The sequence below is a fragment of the Strigops habroptila genome, chromosome 5 (genome assembly GCF_004027225.2).
Source record: "Strigops habroptila isolate Jane chromosome 5, bStrHab1.2.pri, whole genome shotgun sequence".
NCBI lineage: Eukaryota > Metazoa > Chordata > Aves > Psittaciformes > Psittacidae > Strigops > Strigops habroptila.
This window is the reverse complement of record NC_044281.2, coordinates 1,351,487-1,371,744: the sequence shown is the minus strand read 5'-3', so window position 1 is coordinate 1,371,744 and position 20,258 is coordinate 1,351,487. Positions and strand designations below refer to the sequence as shown.

Below are 20,258 nucleotides of genomic sequence, written 5' to 3'. Positions count from 1 at the left end.
TTGCCATCCCTCATTTTGGAATCAGTGCTTCAAAGCTGATTCTCTGGAAAAACCTACTTTACCTCCTGTTTATCCTGGGGTTAATGGATGCCATTTGCTATGATAAGGTGCTCTTGCTGTGAAGAGAATGGTGGAAGTTACAGCATGGTCTTTCATCCTTGTCTGTATCAGACCAGGAGCCCACTTAGAGGAGAATGTTTTTTTAAGGCTCATTTTTGAAAATGATTCATAAAACTCCTTAAAAACAGATCAGTAGCTTTTTAAGATAGCAGGAACCATAAAAGCAGTGATTTTCAGCCTTTTCCAGTTCAGGAACTTCTGAAATATTTTCAGTGGAGAAGATGGCTATATAGCAAATTTAAGCCTACTCACAAAAGACTTGCATTTTGTACTTATATTTTGCAGATGTCTTAAAAATGGGCAAAAGACTGCCAGAGCTCCCATATCACAGCTTGAAAACCTCTGCATTAGATCAGATTATCTGACCTCTTTTGTGAAAGATGAGTAAAAGCATTTTACTGGGTTACTGTTGATTGTGAACTTGATAATTTGCATTTGATGAAGGCATCCAGTCTGTCTGTGCCCAGTGAGGAAGGGAAAAGAATGCAGATTCAGCAGGCCAACACTTTGCCTTCTAAAAGCTATGGTAACAAGTAGTTAAAGCCTGACTAGCCATCAGCTTCAAACTCAGTCAGACCCTTAGGAGCTGGAGTGACCTACGCCAGCTCAAGTTCCTGACCCAGGAATTTGCAATTGCCACAGGTCTTCCTAACATCCTCCCACAACACAGTCTTCATTACACAGAGAAAAGAGTTACCATTAATCCAGACACGACAGCAGATGTACTGTCTGGAGAAAGGTTGATTTCTTTCATAGGACCAGTCTTTTCTTTGGGGTTCACTCTGACTCTGTAGCCAGTGAGGCGAACGTTTGGTGCATTCCAGTTGACAGTAAGACTGGTGGGAGTCACCTGAGTAAACTTCAGGTTTGTTGGAGGTGGAATTGCTGCAAAAATCCACATTGGCACATGGTTAGTTTAAAGAAAACAGTCTTGAATAAAACAATATTTTGTCCTGAACATGAGACAGGTTTAGGCTCAAAATAGATGGGCAGAAAAGTGGTGTGCCTTCTGCAAACACAGGCATAAAGCTCTGTGGAAGGGGACAAGGAATTCAGGTGGAGGTGCTCAAATCTACAGTAATACTTTTCAGCAGAAATAATAAGGAGATCTTGATGCTTCAGCCCTGAAGTTAGCTGAGTAACAACGCTTGCTGTGATATAAGGCGAAGGCTTTGGGAGATGCTTAAATCTGCAATAGGCCAGTCTGGTTTAATTCTGCTTTTCATCACACAGCTAATAGTTCAGTCCTGCTTCGCTTGCCTGTCTGTTCATTTCTAAAACAGGATGGATGATTTACAAAAGTAAGTAGGAAGCAGGCTCAGGGATTGCAAAGAGAATATAAAAATACTGCAAATGCAGAGGGGAAGCATTTTACAGCCACTTACACAAGTGTAAATTACTACACAGAGAGCAAGGCAATGGAAAAGCAGAGCTGTGGTGGCCATAAGGCTCATCACGCAAGAGCCTGTTCACGAGCAAATGCATCTGATGTCTTTAAAAACAAATGTTTACATAAAAAGGACCATCCATTCAAACATTTTCTTGCCTTACTGCTGGTAGTCCTTGTGCTGTAAACAAGGGAAATATACACTGTTACCATAATGCCCACTATTAGCATGTTGCTGTGAAGTTCTCTAATTTTATAGAGTGGAAATACAAGGTAATTCTTCCTTGTTGCTTTGCTCAGAGCTCAATCTAAAGCTCAAGAGAGTCAATGGAAAGTCTTGAATGCCTTCAAATACTCTTTTGAAGAGCCCACAAAGGGTAAACCAGAGAGTCGGGTTTAAAAATGACTATATTTGCATTTCTGGCAGGTAGTCAGCCAGCTGTTTCCATCATTACAGCACTTTGCTTCAGTTTAGCATAACAATCTGTACGCTAGGCATCACTGTCTTCATTACACCCCTGGAATTATAGGGCTAACTTTTCATCCACAAATGAACAAAAGACCTTTGTTACAGAGGTGCTACCTTTGCCATAAAGACATGTCTGGTAATGCTGGAAGCTTTGCAATTACTTCCATATTGCTGGAAGTAATTTTATCAGCTTCCTTTTTGTTTTTGACGAAGAAATTTGAAATGTATTCTGCACGGAGTCGGATGAGACTGGCACTTAAGGGACTCTCCTGACTGGAGTATGTCCTTTTCTTGTGGAGATGATGTGAGTAGAGGCATGCACATAGGCTGTAGTCCTTAGAGCAATGCCAGGGAAGGATCTAGAGGCTCTGTGAGACCCGAGGGTTAAGCAGTCTCCTAGCCCTTCATGCTCATCTTTTGCTCCATCCAACAGCAAGGACCCTGGGGAATGAAAGCTGCCCTGGTCTCTCTACTGTTGGTAACTGCTGCTGCTTGCAGGTGCCCCACATCCTAAAGACAAGAGCATTGTGAGAGGGTGGTTCACCATGAATTAGGCTCTTTGAGTAGGGACCGGACATTACTGATCCACTTGAGGACTAAGAGAAGGCTATGAAGGGACATTCTTCCTTCCTCTAGAATCTGCTCCTTCAACTCTGCCAATCTTTCCTGCATTCCCTACCTTCCCTAATGTGTATGTAGGCTGACTCTGCCGGCAGCCAACTCTCCAGCACCAACTAAGCCATCTCTCAAGAGCAATCACATCCCCTCAGCTGCCCCTGGGGCTTCCCCGGCACGGAGTTGCACATGGAAGCACACTTCACCCAACAGGGCAGAAGCCACTGCTGCCATGGCCTGCTGGGTGGTGTAGTTAAAGGTGTACCTGTGGACTGGGTCCCAGTGAGGGGCAGGCTCTCCATGTCATCGTATATGGCAACGATATTGATAGTGTACTCAGAACCTGGCCTGAGGCCATGCAGCTCAGCAGTGTCTTCTTCGCCACCTGGGGCCGGCAATAGCTCATGGATTCCATCCTCAGGGCTTGAGTAGGTCACCCTGTACCTGGTGACTTGCCCCTGCGGGCTTTCCCAAGCAATTTTGATGGAATCAACATCCACCTCAGTGAATGTTAGTCCTTTAGGGCGGTCAATGTCTGTTAGGCAAATTAACGGGAAGAGGTTATGTGATAAAAAGCAGGTTGTGGGTGAGGAAAATAAAAAGCACTTCTATTACATGCAAAGCAGTTTTCGGTTTTGCGCAGGAGAGGGGGGACTTGATTCTCCTCTGTGCTGCACCTTGCACACATGCTTACACCGTGCTGAGTGAGGCTGAGAGCCTGCAGGTGCCAGAGAGCAGGAAGGCGACCTTGGCCTTGGTGAAACTAAAAGCACTTGCATTACAACCTTCAAAGCACCCAGGCCACCAATCCTTACCTATATTTGCAAGCCATTAGCACCAACCCCTTTTACACAACTCTCGCAGCATTAAGCTACCATCATGTGGTCCAGAGAAAAAAAGGAAGTGGGAATTTTAAGCCCTGTTTCTACCATCAGAGCCAGTAACTGGTTCCTAGTGCTAAAGGCCACCAGTCAACCCACCTGCCTTGGGAAGTTTGGATTCGTGCTGCATTTGCTTTTCACTATTGTAAGCTGCTGTGCAAAGCACCAGTCCAAGGAGAATCAGTCCCGCTGTTTTCTTTCATAAATTAACATCCAATTAACACACTCACCAAGAAAGCAAATCACTCAGTATATTATAGTTTCATACCAGTTAGAAACAAACTTCTTAGCTTCATATTGAGTGCACAGGGAATGTCCACAGGTGCAACGGGGTGGTACGCTTCCTACTTCGATCAATTCATCAGCTTTCCCTAGCAAGGTGGGAGCTCAGTGCTAGACAGCAAGGTAAGTGAGCCTTACTCCACAGGAGTGGCTACTCCACAGGAGTGGCTACCACAGAGCTATACCCATTTGTTACACAAAAGGGGAGGATCTGGCATATCGTTTTTGTATTGGATCAAAATTATGCTTTTCTAAAGGATTTCGACTCTTTTATTTGCCATGTTATGTTAGTTCTGAATTTTCTACATTTTCTAGTTGGCAAAGGTGATTTTTGTCCAGGAATTTGTTGGTTTGAAATTGATGTGGACCCTTTTCCCATCTCTGCAAGGCTTCAGTGAAGCTCCTCTTGTCTTTAGGACAATTCTGTAAGTACTTGGAGCTGAGCTGTGGTGTTGAATACAAGCCCAAGCAAGGGAATAACATGCATGAAAATCCCTATCCCAAAGGTGTCCCTGAAAAAGGCATCAGAGGTATCCTTCTGAGTTAGATGTTCCCTCTTGCCTCCTCTTCACGGCCAGTAATCACCTTTGCCACCTAGCTCCAGAAAGATCTTTGCACATTTTTTCCCACTGATTGGCTGATGGCAAACAAAACCCCAAAAGACTTTGTGGCTTTAGTGAAAGAAAATCAGAAGCACAGCATTTTGAGGGGGTGAGAAACTGCATTTTGCCACTGTTGGAGGGAAGGAACCTGCATTTTTTGCCAGCATCTGCAATTTAGGTGCATGGTACTTATCACAGGGCAGAGACCACTTTGCATTCTCCTGGAAACTAGGCAGCTGCCCCTTGCTTTCACTGGCAATGTGACACTGCATGGTAGACATCAATAGATAACACTTGTTTTGTTACCGTGAAGTGAAATACATACTGGTGACAGCTGTCTCTACCAAGGGGAGGCTCTCTCCGTTCTGATTCTGAGCGTAGACACTGACCATGTACTCAACTGTGGGCTGCAGACCTTCGATAGTGACTTGCGTTTGATCTGGCAGGAAAGAACAACATTAGTCCATCAGAACTGGCCTCTAAGTAGCCTTGAATGAAGGGCCTGTATAAGCCATACTGTGGATAAACATCATTAAAACACGATGGGATTGACATATCAAGTTTGCCTTTTGCTTGCACTATGTTTCTCTGGCAGTGCCCAACACAGCATCTGCAATTTGTACCTGCTTGAAAGCCCTACAGCTAAAAGGGCAGGTCAGCACAGTAGAAAAATAAAGCAAGACCAGCTTTCATCATTTTCTGGGCTAAGTCTGACCATTAACCCAGCTGCATCCCAAGCATCCCTAGAGTGCTAATCACTGCTGATCCTCCAAAATGCACCGTGTTCCTGAGAGCAACCCGAGAGCTGACTTGGCAAGCTCTATGGTAACGAGGCCAAGCCTGCAGCCTGTGTGACTGAGTCCATGCTATGAGCAAGGGCCACATTATGGGACCTTCAGAACGATTTCAGAGGAAGTTTTGCTGGATGTTAGAAAATCCAATGGTATTTCTTTGAAATCCAGGTGCCTTTCAGAGACACTGAGGTTTCCAAGAGCAAACCTTTGCAGTATGCAAAGCTTTCAGGGCAAAAATTTGCCCTAGCTTCTCCTGAATGAGACCCAACTGAAGTCAGCAGGATGGCAAAAATAGGTACAAGCAGGAGAGAGTCTGGCTTCAAGCATATGCCTAGTGCCTGACCGTGTTGATTCTGGTGGCCACGTCTTTCATTCTTTACAGATGTGGTGAAGGATGCCACTTGCTCTTACCTGCAGGGACATTTTTAGTCTTTGTGGGCCCATGTCCTTTCTTGGGGACAGCTGTCACACGATACCCTGTGACGGGGGATGTTGAAGGGAGCCATCTGATGCTGATACTGTTGTCTTGGACGTCGGTAACTTGCATCTGGGATGGTGTGTCTATTTCTGGGCAACAAAAAAAGGTTTTTTCTGAGTATGTTGGTACAGGGAACCCTCCCCCTACTGTTGCCTCCCAGCTGAATTTTATTCTGCTCTTCCTTTTCTAGGCTGTGCTTCTTGGAACAGCAAACACATGTTGCTATTTATTTATCCCTCATGGTAGCCCAGAGCAAAAAAGCATTAACCAAGATGTGTGGGTGACTGACCTCATATCAATGTTAGCTGAGGACTTTTATTGTTTTAGAGGCTACTAAATGCCTTTATCCTCAGCTGCAGTAGGAGTAGGATTAGGCTATATCCAGATGAGGAGTGAGATGACAGTCCTGGAGTTAGAAAGCCAGGTCTCATCAGGATCACGTAATACAACAGTGTGCCACAAGCATCAGAGTTAAGCCAAGAGTGGCCCCATGATACAAGAGCCCAACAGGATTTTCACTCTGAAATAAGCAGTCAAATATTGCTTGTATCCCCATCAGGACTCTACAGGGTGTCCCTCCACCAAAAGTCCAAGTCCACAGAAGATCCCCTTCTGTGTCATGTCATTATCATGCTGGGGCACCACAATACACAGCTCCACTGAAAGTGATGGGCTTACAACACAGCCCGTGACTTGTAAAAGAAACCAGGGATCAGTGATACAAATTTATGGGGATAATTGAACACAAGCTGTAGGGGGGTTTGTGTACTTTGTTTTGTTTAAACAGGTCTCACCTGTTTTGTAGGTGACAGTGACTGGCTTGCTACTGGCAGGGCTGTCTCCACGGCCAGTTACAGCATACACGGTGATGGTGTAGTCTACACCAGGTTTGAGGCCAGTGATGGTAGCAGTAGACATGGTGCCAGGCACTGTAAACTCCTGCACAGGGCTGCTTCCACCTAAGGAGGGTAGCATGGAAAAAGAAATGTAATGGATCTCTAAATTCTATGTTTTAAATCTTTACCAAACCCAGGATAATCCTATATGCACCAGTGAAGACAGGACCCTGTTGATTTCAATGGTTGTTTGGTCAAAGTCTTTTTCAGACCAGCCCAAAGAAAAGAATGAAATGTGTACACAGAACCACCTCTAAATGTCTGGAATGCTCCAGATGCTCTTTCTTTTTGGTAGACAAAAAGTGATTTGCTCTCCTTTAAAAACAAACGAACAACCAACACCTACATTTTACAATCTTCTCTAAATAAGCTGCAAGAATCTCAGAGATACAAGAGTTTTTTGTCTGCTACAGTCAAACCTGCCTTTGCTATTTGCTGTGGCTTTCTAATGGCCTCAGAATAGAGTTTCTGGTCTGTGACTGGCCATAGCAGCCTGCCCTCACCTGTTTCACCATAAGTGATCCGGTAGTATCTGACTGTCACTGCAGGAGCATCCCAGGAAATCACGAGGCTGGTTGGGCTGGTGGGGGTCACTTCCAGGTCCCTTGGAACATCAGACACTAGAAACAGAGAATCGACAGAGTTTAAATGCAGTTAATGTACAGCAGTTACATATTCCACCTATCATACCATGCCCCTCTGCTGCTCGTCTCCCCTAGTTTTAGCCCAGTGCACACACCTCTACAGGTGATGTATCTGGTTAAAATCCACCCAGCACTGGGCTAGATATAATGAAAAAAGTCTGCTGGCCCTAAAGACATCCAACTGGGTCTGAAAGTAGCATGGTTTCTCCCCGTTTTCTAAATCAGGCCTTACCTCAGTATCATAGACACTTCCTCATAAGCAAAGTTTCACTAGCTGGTAGGGAATATCTGGTTCAACAGCAATTACTTTGCTAGAGGACACCAAAAACCCTCATGGCAACTTTTAGCCAGTGCTCTCTCAAGGCTTACCTGTTGTTTGTTGGCCGACCAAGGGCACGCTCTCCTCTCTGCCATTGATGGCAATGATGCTGACCACGTACTCAGTCCCTGGAAGCAGGTTGGTAAGGGTGATGGAGTTCCGTGAGGGGGGCACACGGTCCTCCTTGGGCCTGCCAGCACCATGCTCCGGGTGGTGCCGGATTTTGTAGCCTGTAATGGTTGCACGAGGAGCAATCCAGTGCACGGTGAAGGAGTTAGCAGTTATATCCGAGAAGTCAAGGCCAGTTGGGGAATCGAGAGCTGGGTATTTCAAAGAGATAAGAGACTGAGCTCAGCCAAACTACTGGTTATCATGATCACTAAAACACGTTTCATTACGCTCAATACTACAATGCTACCAGATCCTAAGCTAAATGCTAGTTAGCCATAGAACTAAATAAATATGTGTTCATGATCAAAGGGAGATAAACAAGCACTGAAACACAACTGCAGGGAAAGAAAGTATGGCACACACAGGCAACACAGCATAAACAATGCACATGAGCAAACTCCACTACACAGTTAGGAAACATGAAAGACTGAATGATAAATATGATAGGCTCTGCCTGGCTGGTTCTCAGGCAGACACCATCAGTACATTCACACCGGGTGCTCTATTTAAAACAAACAGAAGTTCTGGCTCTCAGGCATAAAGAAATGCAAAACTTGCTAGTGTTTCCCAAGAGATGCATCTGCCTTGTTCTATGATATCTAGCTGGCGACCCACCGACGAGGTGGCAATATACAAGAGCAAGCAATAAAGTCCTATTAATGAATGCTTACTGGGTGGCATTAATCTTACATGTGTCTCAGCGTGCATCTAAGTACCTGTTTTCTGGATTCCAGACAAAGGTGCACTCTCATGTTGGTCAGAAACACTGTAGACTTTCACCAGATACTCAGTACCAGGAAGCAGATCTGTGGAATTGAAGTACAGAAATTCAAGTACAGGAATTCAGATATCTTTCTTTACAAATAGCTAGAAGTCACCCAACCTACACAATTTTAACTGTGTTTCTGAAGGGAGAGAATCAGGTTTGACTTGATAGAAGACATGAGCCTCCAGGACAGCCAAAAATTTACATCTGTTCTTTTCGTGGCATTATGGTTGCTTACAATGTTTTAGCCTGAAGGAGCATGGTATCCTGTATCATTGCTTCATTAGTTTGTGGAGACAGGCTAGAAGCAATTAGTCTTCTACAAGGTCCCTTCTAGTTATCTAGTAGCTTAGTTATGCACCAGGCCAAAGCTTTAGCTGATGTAAACTGGAATAGGGCCAAGGATTTCCAGCACAGCTATTCTAACTCAGACAAGCTTCAGATCTGGCCTCTTATTTTGAAAGTGGGTATTGTCTGTCACTCAAACAACCTGATTCTAGGATGGAGAAAAAAAAAGAGACTTCAAATGCAAAAGCTGGAGCTTTTGCACCAGGAAAAAATAATGTCAGCTTTTTGAAAATACCCAATGTTCTGTTGCCATGTCCCGTAAGGCTACAAACAGTGTTTATTTTCTGGTTCCGAGCATACAAAGCCAAAGGAGCAATGACCTTTTGCACATTCTGATCCTCTCCCTGAACCTCTGCACTGCAAGTCCTTGACATTTCTGGCAAACCAGGTGAGTAACAGGTATTTACTCTTAATACCTAACCAGGCTGCAAATCAATGCAATTGACCCACAGTCTGATTCATCACTGTCGTTGGATCGATATAGGAAAAAACTTTCCTGCAGTTTGGCTTTAACCTGGATAAAGCACGTGGCCAAACCCCACTTAGTGTGAGTTTGCAGGAGGCTACTTCAGCATCAGCTTAGATCAGCTGAGAATTTGGCCAGTTGTACTTATAGTAAGCAATTTTTCTTTTGCCCCACCTTATGTCATATATAAGGGGCCTCTTTACATTTGTAGGTAACCCACTTACTTGTTAAGATCACCATGTTGTCTGAGGGTGAAATTGTCAGCTCTGCAACATCTTCGTCCTTCTTCACAGGTGAGTAGCGCACCAAGAAGCTGCTCAGCACGATGGAGGTTGGTGCGGTCCAAGTCACTCTCATAGTATCAGGCCCCACATTAGTGAAGCGGAGATCAGTGGGAGGAGGCACAGCTACATAACAAAGAACAGATCTCTCAGTTCTGTGATGCATAAAAGCTGATCAAGATGTATGTCCAGGGAATCAGCATCTCATGCATAACAGACTACTGGGTCAGATCCATGCAAACAGACTTCTAAACTACGTTCGGTTCTACTATAGTTAAAAATATGTCTGTACTACTGTCAGGCTCCTCTAACCTCTTGGCAATTCCCGATACTTAACATATAACCTGTGGGGCTAATTTGAAAACAAGGTAGCAAGTTTAAGTGACACGCTTCTTGCAGCTATATTTCGTCTTACAGATGTGGAGCCAAGAGAGGTTTAAAGTCGCCATACAGCAGCTTACAGATGGAAAAGTAATCTCATCTAGAATTCATACATGCACACATAGGAGAGGAGACGGTATATTGCTAATTTCCTATAACTCTACTTCTACTCATGTCAAAGGATTTACAGCCTCAACCACAACAGGATTTCATGCAAGAACCAGTTTTCAGCTCGCCTTCGGCTCATGCACTAGAGAGACCCTTGACGGCGTGGCATGGCTGTCAATGGCATGTACTCAGGGAGTGGCCATTTCATTTCACCTGCATCCTTTGGGGCATTGTGGAAAGAGTGGAGCCACCACTGAAACAGGCTGCTGGAAGCTCAAATAGCTATCAAGGCTGGAGGGTGTCTGCTGAACTGCTCCACCCTTCAGCACGCTTACTTTGGGGAATCACAGTTTAATAGTCCGGTGAATATAAAGCTCACGTTTCAGGCTCTTGATTCCAACTGGATCCCAGAAATGTGAATAGCAGACGGTGAATGAGTCTGACAAGCCTGCAGCCATTCGCAGTGTTAAAATGCCTCAAATTAGAAATAGCACCTATCCATCCCCAGCTGCCATTTAGCAAAAGGAGCAAGCTGGGTGTGCCTGGCTTCCCTGCAGTGAGCGGCTGGATTCCTCTTTGGACAAAACCCCATCCTCCTGACAGCCAGTGACAGCATGAAACACCGTCCACATCACAAAACACACAAGTTTGCAAGATTCACCCGTTTGCTGTGTCAGAGTGGTAGGGGCGCTCTCTCCGCCATTAATGAGTGTGATTACACTGATGTCGTAATCAATGCCCGGCTCCAAGCCTGTCACTGTGTAGTATCCTACTGAGGAGTCCACAAAGTCTTCAAAAATAGGGACACTCTCTCCTGCCGCAACTACAGTGATGCGGTAGCCAATAATGGTGGAGGCATTTAACGGGGTCCACCTCAGGCCGATGCTCGAGTCAGTTATGTCAACAAAGCTTAGGTCAGTGAGTTGGGGCACCTCTAATGAGTTAAAGAGCAAATGGGAAAGGCAAAGACATACAGAGGCAAAAGAAAGATAAGGGAGAAAAAAAGCAGTGTTCATCACTCTTAACATTGACAGAACATTAGAAGCAATTGCGGTGATATGCAGAATTTCTCGCGGGGTTTGGGGGAAAAGGAGAAGGTTTCGGTGGTTTTTTGGTTTGTGGGGTTTTTTTCTTCTTTTTATATTGTGCCTTTCAATGCAGTCTCCAACTGCCTCCGTGGGCAGACAGAAGCTGAAACCCCAACCCCCTGAGACAATGCATTGCCACTTTAGACACACAATTTTCATAAAAACCTGTGAGAGGCACTTAATTTGCAACAAATTTACTTTGAGCAACAATGAGCCATAATGACCCCTCATTTCCTGATGAAAATAGAAACATAAAAAACATACCTCAGTTTTTTTTGTGCAGGTAGAAAACAAGAGATCAAAGTCTATTAACATACAAATAAAACAACTCATCTGAAATAATTGTTGATTTACCCTCTAGAATTTCTGTCTTGTTCAAACGGTAAGTCTAACTTTTATCATTGGGATCATAAAAATATCAATCTATTTGAAGTGGTTAAATCAGATTTCACCCTCAGCTGGTGAGAACCATCACAAAGCTTCAGGGTAGATCATCCACTATCTGCAGTATTCACATTGGTCTTGGGGGAAAAGTCTCAAATCCCTGTAACAGCTTGAGGATGTGGCCCAGAATTCCTTACGTTCTGCTTACCGCTGACTGCTGCAATATATGTGCTAAAACTAGATGATATGGCACAGTGAGTAATAAAACACTTCCTCGGAAAGACGGCAAATGGTTAACAATGAGCTTTAGATGGAAAGAGTTCTCTAAGTGACAATGTCCCCATATTCAGAGGTCATGCCCAGCACATGATGTGGCCAACAGGCTGACTTGATTTGTTGGCTAAATTGTTCAAAATCTCAGAACCGAGCACTGAACAAGGATCCTCTTTCATGACCTAGATATTGCCTAAATTTCTGTATGGCAAACAAGCACAGCTGTGACCGTTTTCCCTATCCATGTTATTCCTATTAGCAAAGCTGTTCTTTTCCTGCATGTTAGGACCAATAGAATTGGGCAGGGAGCAGGGAAAGTGAGATGCATCTTTAACTGACAATGGCCAAACCCTCAGTTGCTCAAGTCAATAGACTGGTATTGATTTAAGCCACAAGATTTGGCTGTGTAACTTTAGCAGGGTGATCCTGAAATCAGTGGGAGCTTATGGATGCTCTTCATCTCTCAGGATCAGACACCCAGAGGTGAGTCAAGGATGCATGACTCGGGATCCATTCTGTTGGATTATTACAAGTTAGCTTCAAAAGGAATTATGGGACAGTTATATTGCAAAAGACTGGCTTTAATAATAGTGGTTATTTCCATTTTAATGTCCTTCTATGGAAAGACTTATTTTACAGAATAGATGCAAAAAAATGCCAGTTTTCTGTAAAATCATTGTTTATCCACATGGAATGCATGTACCATATCACCTTTAAAGAGTGCTAAAAGCCAGAGACATACATTCTTAGCTTTCCCCCACCAGAAGATGGTAAAGGGCCAAAGCTATTACTGCTTTAATTATGCAGTATCACAGTATTAGTTCACCCCCAGGGAGCATACAGCACTTCAGTGAAGCATAGAAATTTTAAAGCAGTGTTATAAGAGCAAGCAAACACAGTAGCTGGCATCATTTCACGGCTGAGCAGAAACAAAAACAAACAAACAAAGCCCTCACAAAGGAAAATGAAATGAAACCATTTGGGGAGATGCATATTAATTTTGCTACTGTGGCTGCAAATGTGGTTTCTGCAATCATTGCAGCATGTAATGTGAGGTGGCACACACCACTTTGTGTCCCAGAAGTGCTACAGTGATGGACCTTTCAATCCTGGCTTTCCTCTCCATTGTGCTGAAGTGATCTTCCACCACTTCTGCTGCCAAAATTTCTCCTGTGCTGCTTCCCACTCATATCTCTCTTCACCTACTTCCTTTTCCCACCTGCTGTACTGCAGATGTTAGGGCACTTTAGAGCCAAGTTAACAGCGTACTGATAAAACAGACCCATCTCTTTACCACCACCCTGTTGACAGGCAATGTAGGCTGCCCATGCAGAGAAGTAAATGGGTATAAAAACTGCTCTGTCACATGCTGGTACATGGCTATTCTGCTTCTTAAGGCTATATATAAAGGCCTCTGCCATCAGCCTAATATTTGAGTTCTGCAATATAGAGCTCTTGGGCTCAGCAACTTGACTTTGAGTAGCTAAAACCGCTGCTCATCTTTTCATTACCTTGTGTGATGGTTTCAGAGATGGGGACACTCTCCTGGTCGTCCTTGACTGAGTAAACACTGACATTGTACTCCACACCAGGGTTTAGGTTTTCAAAGGTGCAGGTGGTCTGATCTGCACCTACTACTTCCTCCAAGGTAGAGCCCTGCTGCCCATTGGTAGGAGAAGTGGTCACTCGGTACCCACTGATGCCTGAAATACAGATATACCAGTATGCAGTAATCTCATGCTGTATTTATTTACATCAGGTATCAGTATAAACAAATGAAGCACACACATTACATTCTGTGTAAAGATAGGCTGGGAGAGCTGGGCTTGTTCAGCCTGGAGAAGAGAAAGCTCGGGGAAGACCTTAAAGCAGTCTTCCAATACCTAAAGAGGCCTACAGGAAATCTGGAGAGAGACTTCTTACAAGGGCATGTAGTAATAACACAAGGGGGAATAGTTTTAACCTGCCAGAGGGGAGATTGAGATGAGCTCTGAGGCAGAAGCTCTTCCCTGTGAGGGTGCTGAGGCGCTGGCACAGGGTGCCCAGAGAAGCTGTGGCTGCCCCATCCCTGGCAGTGTTCAAGGCCAGGTTGGACACTGGGGCTTGGAGCAACCTGCTCTAGTGGAAGGTGTCCCATGGCAGGGGGCCAGAACTTCAAAGATCATCTAGTCCAACCCCCTGCAATGAGCATGGACATCTTCAACTAGATCATGTTGTCCAGAATCGCATCATATCTTTGAATATATTTAAAAATACGTATATTTTTTCCTTAAATTACGGCATGCTTCCCATCAAAATCTCCTTAACGACCTGCAGGTCACCACGGAACAAATGTTGGCATTCTGGTACAACAGAAGGTTCCAGCATAGTGCGAGTTGACGTAGTTACCTGGAGTTGTGCTTCTATCCCAAGAGACTATCAGGATCCCAGTATCGGGATTGGGCTCCAGGCGCAGGTTGGTTGGTGGAGACAATGCTGCAAGCATTAAGACAGATGGGTCATTTGTGGCACTGAGAATAATGCTAGCTCCCTCACATCCCTTCTCCCCACATTTTATCCTCACCCTTCAAAATGACTTCAAAATATTCTCCTCAAGTCGTGACCCTGCACTGCATGAGCTAGTGCTACTGTCACCTATGCATCATGAAGAAAAACACCTTCCAGACTACGACAGGAGGAAAAGACTAGAACTGACTCCCAGAAGACAGCACAAGGGGAACAAGTGGAAGAAGGAATAATTGTGGAAAAGAAAATGCATCGTACGTGTAGTCACTCTCCTGATGATTGGAGTCTCTCTCTCCTGGCCGTCCATCAGGACCGTGAGGTTGTAGGTGTACTCCACTCCAGGAGTCAGGCCAGATATCACGATGCTGCCAGAATCAGAGATGACCTCCCGAGGAGCCTCTCCACCTTGGCTTGGGCGCACACCCAGCTGCAGAGAAGCAGAAAGTTTGCTTTCCAGTCTCAAATACTCCTATCCCAGCTAGCTATCAGCATCCTGATTTATCCAAGAGGAGCGTCATGGGCCCTTATGCTGAATGCCAACTGCTAACCCTGTAGCTTGTGTTTTAGATGTCCCACTGATGAACTTGACCTGAAGCCCAGATGAGATGCTTGCATTGACCTCTGTGACCTAGACCTGCCGCCTGTAAGCAGCATGTTTTGTACTTTGTGCTATCTTCACTGCAGTCCACAGTAAACAGCTTTAATCTTTCCTTCCTACCACAATGAAACAAGAGAAAAAAGAAACACAGGCCTTCAATTTTCCTACCTTGAAACCAATCCTTGGGGCAGGTGTCCAGGTGATGACAATAGAAGTCTCAGTCACTTCTGTGTTAAAAGGAGGAACAGACCCAGCAGGCTGATCTGTGAAGCGAATTGACAGAGTTGAAGTCTTGTTGCTGTGGTGGCACCAAACAGCTAGAAAACCTGACCTACAGCAGTCCAAATAGCAAGAGGTGTGTGATAGATGCTCAACTATATTACTTCTGAAAATCCAGCGATTTGGGAGAGATCTGACAGATGACTTCTGTCTGCTGCTGGGCTTGATAGACCCAGTATGCAAGTGGCAGTGCTTTTGTTGTTCCTGAGGAAAAGGAAATACTGAACTCGGCCTCATGAGTCCTCTATGCATCCAACCCCAAGAATTTGAGCAATATTGGTTTTGGCATGATATCTAAAGAGTTCCTCAAAACCCAGTTTTTTTTCCTTCACCCACCATATGCCAGTCGAGCAGCAGAACACTACACCCTTGTCTGTCATCCAGCTGTCTCAGCTAGGACCATCTCATTCGTCACCAACAGCTTCAACTCTTTTGAAGTCAGCAGAGTGAAAGGAAGCTCAAAGTCTATCTGAGGAATTTGTGGTCTCATTGATATCTGTCAGGAGCATCACACAGAAGCCAAAGCCTTTGTGTATCCCAGAATGAGTCTGAACAACTCCACTGAGTTTAATCTGCACTGACCTCACTATCAATGAAGAGACTTGGTTTATTAATCTATAGTCTTGAACTGGACTGGTTTCATTCAGATAAGCCCGAATTTGAAGGCAATATTCATCTAAGATATCCAATCATATCCTAATTGAAAATATTTATAGATAAGGCTGTCTGTCAGCAAAAAAGCACCTTGCCAATGTTAACAGTGTTACTCTGATTAGAAGTTTGAACCCTTTCACATTGTTCTAAAAGAAACCACATTCTCTTTTGAAAAGAGGATGTGGTTCTGGGCTTGGATGGCTTTGAATTTTTAGTTTATATGACGGCTCCATCATTTTTTAAACAGTGAATGTATTTGTTCTTTCTAGAAGTACATGTGGGTTCTCATAGAACTCCTTTTCCTCCTCAGATTTGCTCAATACTTTTTCCAAGCCAGCAGCATATGTGACTGAAATAAAGAAGCAAACTGCTAGAACACAATGTTTGTATCAGTTCTGTAACTACAGTTGAGCTGCCTTAGATGGTATGGTTGGGCTTGAGAAATGACTGCCTTCAGCTTTCTACAGATGACAGGCTAATTATTCCTTGCCCAGTTTAAGGTTGCTGTTTGCTTTCCTTGATTTGTCTTGCCAAAACCAAACAACTGGAAAGATCAAGTAAAACCAAATCTCTTTGTTATTCAGTTAAACAAAACCTGAAGTACCAGTAGTTAGTAGTTTCCCTTTTGTCTTTAATGACCAAAAAAGCTGAAACATATTTTACTAAAAGCTTTTTAGTGCAAATTACTCTCTTTTATCCTGCCAAATAGTTCAGAAAGAAGAACAAGGACTATTTCCCAAGCAGTTCCACTGGAATGCTACTTCAAAAGGCTTCTTCTGTAAACCAATTCACAATAGACACTTTCAGCACAAGTTTTGAAGGAGGGCCAGGGCGCTAAGGAAGAGGAATATGTGCCTATCATACTTACAAGTTGTGAAGACTCCAGTCTCCCTGGTGCTTTGCAAGTCATCTTTAACTGCCACAAGGTACACGGTGTACTCAGTGCTAGGCTGCAAGTTCCTGAGAAGGTACTTGGTGGCAGAAGGTCCTACATTGTAGGTCCTTGGTTGACCTCCTCTTGTGGGACCTGCAGTCAGCCGGTATCCTGTGATCACAGCGCGGGGCCGTGTCCACAACACTAACACTGAATGCTCCGTGGTATTAAGAAATCTCAGGTTGGTGGGGGCATCGAGCTCTGAGGAAGAAAAAAAGCATAATGGGCATCCATTTTCCAGTTGAATCTGTACTTCACCCCTGCTTCCAAGGCAGTCCATTACCATGCAAAAAACACGGGTGCACGACGAGGTTGTTGAGCCTGTATTTCTCACTTAGGGTGTGAGTGCAACAGTAGGGAAGAGAGAAGGTGGGGACCGGGAGAGAGCTGGCAATCATAGAATCATGGAATGGTTTGGAAAGAGTCTTAAGGTCATCTAGTTCCAACCCCCTGCCATGGACAGGGACACCTCGCACCAGACCACGTCACCCAAGGCTCTGTCCAACCTGGCCTTGAACACTGCCAGGGATGGAGCATTCACCACTTCTTTGGGCACCCTGTGCCAGTGCCTCACCACCCTCACTGTAAAGAACTTCTTCCTTATATCTAACCTGAACTTCCCCTGTTTAAGTTTGAACCTGTTACCTCTTGTCCTATTGCTACAATCCCTAATGAAGAGTCCCTCTCCAGCATCCTTATAGACCCCCTTCAGATACTGGAAGCTGCTCTGAGGTCTCCACGCATCTTTTCTCAAGGCTGAACAGCCCCAACTTTCTCAGCCTGTCTTCACACAGAAGGTGCTCCAGCCCTTATCATCCTCATGGCCCTCCTCTGGAGTTGCTCCAACAGTTTCATGTCCTTCTTATGTTGACAGATGTGAAATTACTACATCCATGCCTCAGTGCCATCCAGTAACATGCTGGGCCAGGCAGATCTGCGTGTTTCTGGCTGTGCTGATTTGGGTGGCTGCCATATGTGCCATCCCATGGGAAGTGAGGCTAACAGCTGAGGCAAGACAGATGAACCCAACCACACTTGGGAATTTCAATAGTTTCTCATGAATGCTGAGCATTTTTTAAAACTCAGCTCAGTTCAAACTTGTCAGCATAAGCACAGAAACCCAACTTTAGCCCTTTTTCATTAAGAAGATTTATTCTTTTCAATCCTTGCCCAGCCCTATTCCCTGCCCTCTCAAAATCCCTTCCCAAAACAAAATACCCCCAAGTTGGTCATTTTAATGTAAAAATAAGGAAGAGTCAGCAACTTTCAGCAGAAAACCAGTCCCCAGATCTACTTAAAAACAATCACACCCTGGAACTGACTATCCAACAATTCTAAGCATGCTCATCTCTCCCTCGGGACTCACGCAACCGCTCTTAGCAGGCTTCCTCCCTTTTTTATCACTGCCCCTGGGAAGCTGCTGAAACTGATAACCCAGCAAACTACATAAACAGGAGGCTGAAGCTACACAGCTCCTTCAGCACTAACACTGGAGTCCAGTGAACGGTGTCTTTGGCTGAGACAAGATGAGGCTCAGAGGGGGAAAGACACTTAAGCAAGTTGTCCCTACAGCAGGCGGGACTGCAGCAAATATAGAGTCTGTGTGGCAGGTTTCCCACCTTTCCCGGGTGCCAATCCTATGTTGAAATTAATTGCTCTTTTTTGATGGCAAAACCACCCTTTTTTCTTCTCCTCCTGAATAAATAACATTTTTGTGATAAAAATAAATGTTTTCTTCACTCTCTCAGTAATTCAGTGGGAGTTCTTGTCCCTTTTGTTTTGTCCCCAGTTGTTTTCTCACACTAAATCCAAAACACAGTATTATATCAGCTACTAGGAAAAAGATTAACTCTATCCCAGCCAAAACCAGGACAGGAGGGAGGGTAAAGGAAGTGAGGACTTCCTTCTTCCACCACTTGTAAAGATGGGGGAGATAGTTCTAAAAGACAAGGGATGAGTGTGACCCTCCTTAGGCCCATCTCCAACCCACAGGCTGAGAGTCAGCTTTATCTCTTCTTGGTACTTACATCTGTGCGGAGTCTCATCTGACAAGGATTTTATCTTCCTCCAATTTGTAGCCTACAGTCAGTTCCTTTCTGCATAATTTAATTTGCCAGCTCTATTAGGCTTTTATCACTTCCTCTCCCCATAGCAAAGGAAAAAGGGGAAGATTAAAAAGCCACACACACACACTCAGAGTTTATTTGTAGACTGTTTTTTAACGGAAGGCCAAAAAGAGAAGCACATTTACACCGTGGGAAGAGACTTTTGCTTCAGGGTTCTCCTTGGGAACTCTGAATGATTTCTGTTTCCCAGGACTTTCGATTACAGGATGCAATTTATGTGAATGCTTTCTGAAATGTGGTTTAGGCAAAGCAGTTAAGCGGATGATCACAGCCTATGGAAAACGATTCCAGACATTTGTAACTAGCCCTGTGCTGTCTGAATCAAATGTCTATGCTCCAATGTACAACTCTATGTGTGGACTTTCAGAAGGGCTCTACACATAGCCAAGGCTCCTGAAAACAACCACATAAAATTACAGATCTAACTGGGAACTGAGCTCTTCTTGTTCTAAAAGCTTCCAAGAGAGTCCAGTCTCCTAAGCTGCATCCTTGCTTTTGAAAGCCTCACTTGAAAGAGGAGGGAGGGCACTCACACAGATACCTATGTCAAAGGACAAACATAAGGATCCCATTCTCCCTGCATGGTCAAGGGAGATGGTAAGAGATAGAGGCACTATTCATGGCTCCTGACTTTATGGATGTAAGTAAGTAGTATTTCTCAAACAGCATGACTATATTCCTATTTCCTTTCCTTTCCTCTCATCTCTGTAAGAGTTGGCCAGGATTCTCTGGAGTTGCTCTCTTTTACTGAAAAATGGCAGAGCAGCAGCAGGTATCCATAGCTGAAATTTGGTCTTTTGAATAATGTGACCCAGTCAAAGAACACCACAAACACTGAGTCACCCTTCTACTGCCCAATAAACAGGTTCTATCCAAATGAACCACATCCCAGGTTCCGTCTGATCTGCTTCTTTTGGATCAAAAATGGAGATAACCACCCAAACCCACGCTAAACTCCTCCTCTTCTGCCTGAAAGCCTGTATCTTGTCCACCCATTGCTCCTTTCTTCTCTGCAATTCTGCAGAGCAAAAAGCCATGCCTGACAGTCTGTGTACTGTGCTTGTCATCTTGCTTCACACTGGTGGGTGCTGCACTACCATTAGATCATTAGCAACTGGGTTCTGAGAGATCCTGCACAGCCCTTCCTGAAACATACATGCTCCCGAGGGTCTTGTCAACAGTCCATTGAGGTCGCTGCAAACCAGTCCCCCAGGTTCCACTGGGGTAACGGTGACATTTCTGGGGTGCTGAGACAGCCTGTAGAAAGCCAGGCCTGACCTTGCAAAGCTGAAATGTTGTCCTTTTAATGACTAGGCCTGTCCTTACATGTGCCTGCAGAACTCCTGCTGCTAACAGTGGAGCCAAATAGGTATGCAGCTGTCAGAAAGGAGATAAGGGTTTTCAGAGCA

General features: G+C 44.5%; 1 protein-coding gene across 4 annotated transcripts in view; it reads right to left on the bottom strand.

The window, feature by feature from the left end:
- The window catches only part of FN1 (fibronectin 1), a 55,524-nt gene that overhangs the window by 10,468 nt on the left and 24,798 nt on the right, over nucleotides 1-20,258 (bottom strand). The window contains exons 20-34 of one of the 4 annotated variants that reach the window (XM_030487383.1): nucleotides 16,658-16,924; nucleotides 15,025-15,119; nucleotides 14,517-14,685; nucleotides 14,142-14,228; nucleotides 13,265-13,456; nucleotides 10,670-10,942; nucleotides 9,463-9,645; nucleotides 8,375-8,464; nucleotides 7,538-7,807; nucleotides 7,028-7,144; nucleotides 6,423-6,587; nucleotides 5,562-5,717; nucleotides 4,682-4,795; nucleotides 2,857-3,126; nucleotides 818-1,005 (exon numbers count right to left, since the gene is read on the bottom strand). In XM_030487383.1, the coding sequence (XP_030343243.1) occupies nucleotides 818-1,005; nucleotides 2,857-3,126; nucleotides 4,682-4,795; nucleotides 5,562-5,717; nucleotides 6,423-6,587; nucleotides 7,028-7,144; nucleotides 7,538-7,807; nucleotides 8,375-8,464; nucleotides 9,463-9,645; nucleotides 10,670-10,942; nucleotides 13,265-13,456; nucleotides 14,142-14,228; nucleotides 14,517-14,685; nucleotides 15,025-15,119; nucleotides 16,658-16,924 (2,636 nt within the window). The remainder of the gene's footprint in view (nucleotides 1-817; nucleotides 1,006-2,856; nucleotides 3,127-4,681; nucleotides 4,796-5,561; nucleotides 5,718-6,422; nucleotides 6,588-7,027; nucleotides 7,145-7,537; nucleotides 7,808-8,374; nucleotides 8,465-9,462; nucleotides 9,646-10,669; nucleotides 10,943-13,264; nucleotides 13,457-14,141; nucleotides 14,229-14,516; nucleotides 14,686-15,024; nucleotides 15,120-16,657; nucleotides 16,925-20,258) is intronic. The other 3 variants (XM_030487385.1, XM_030487386.1, XM_030487387.1) reach the window with 3 other exon arrangements.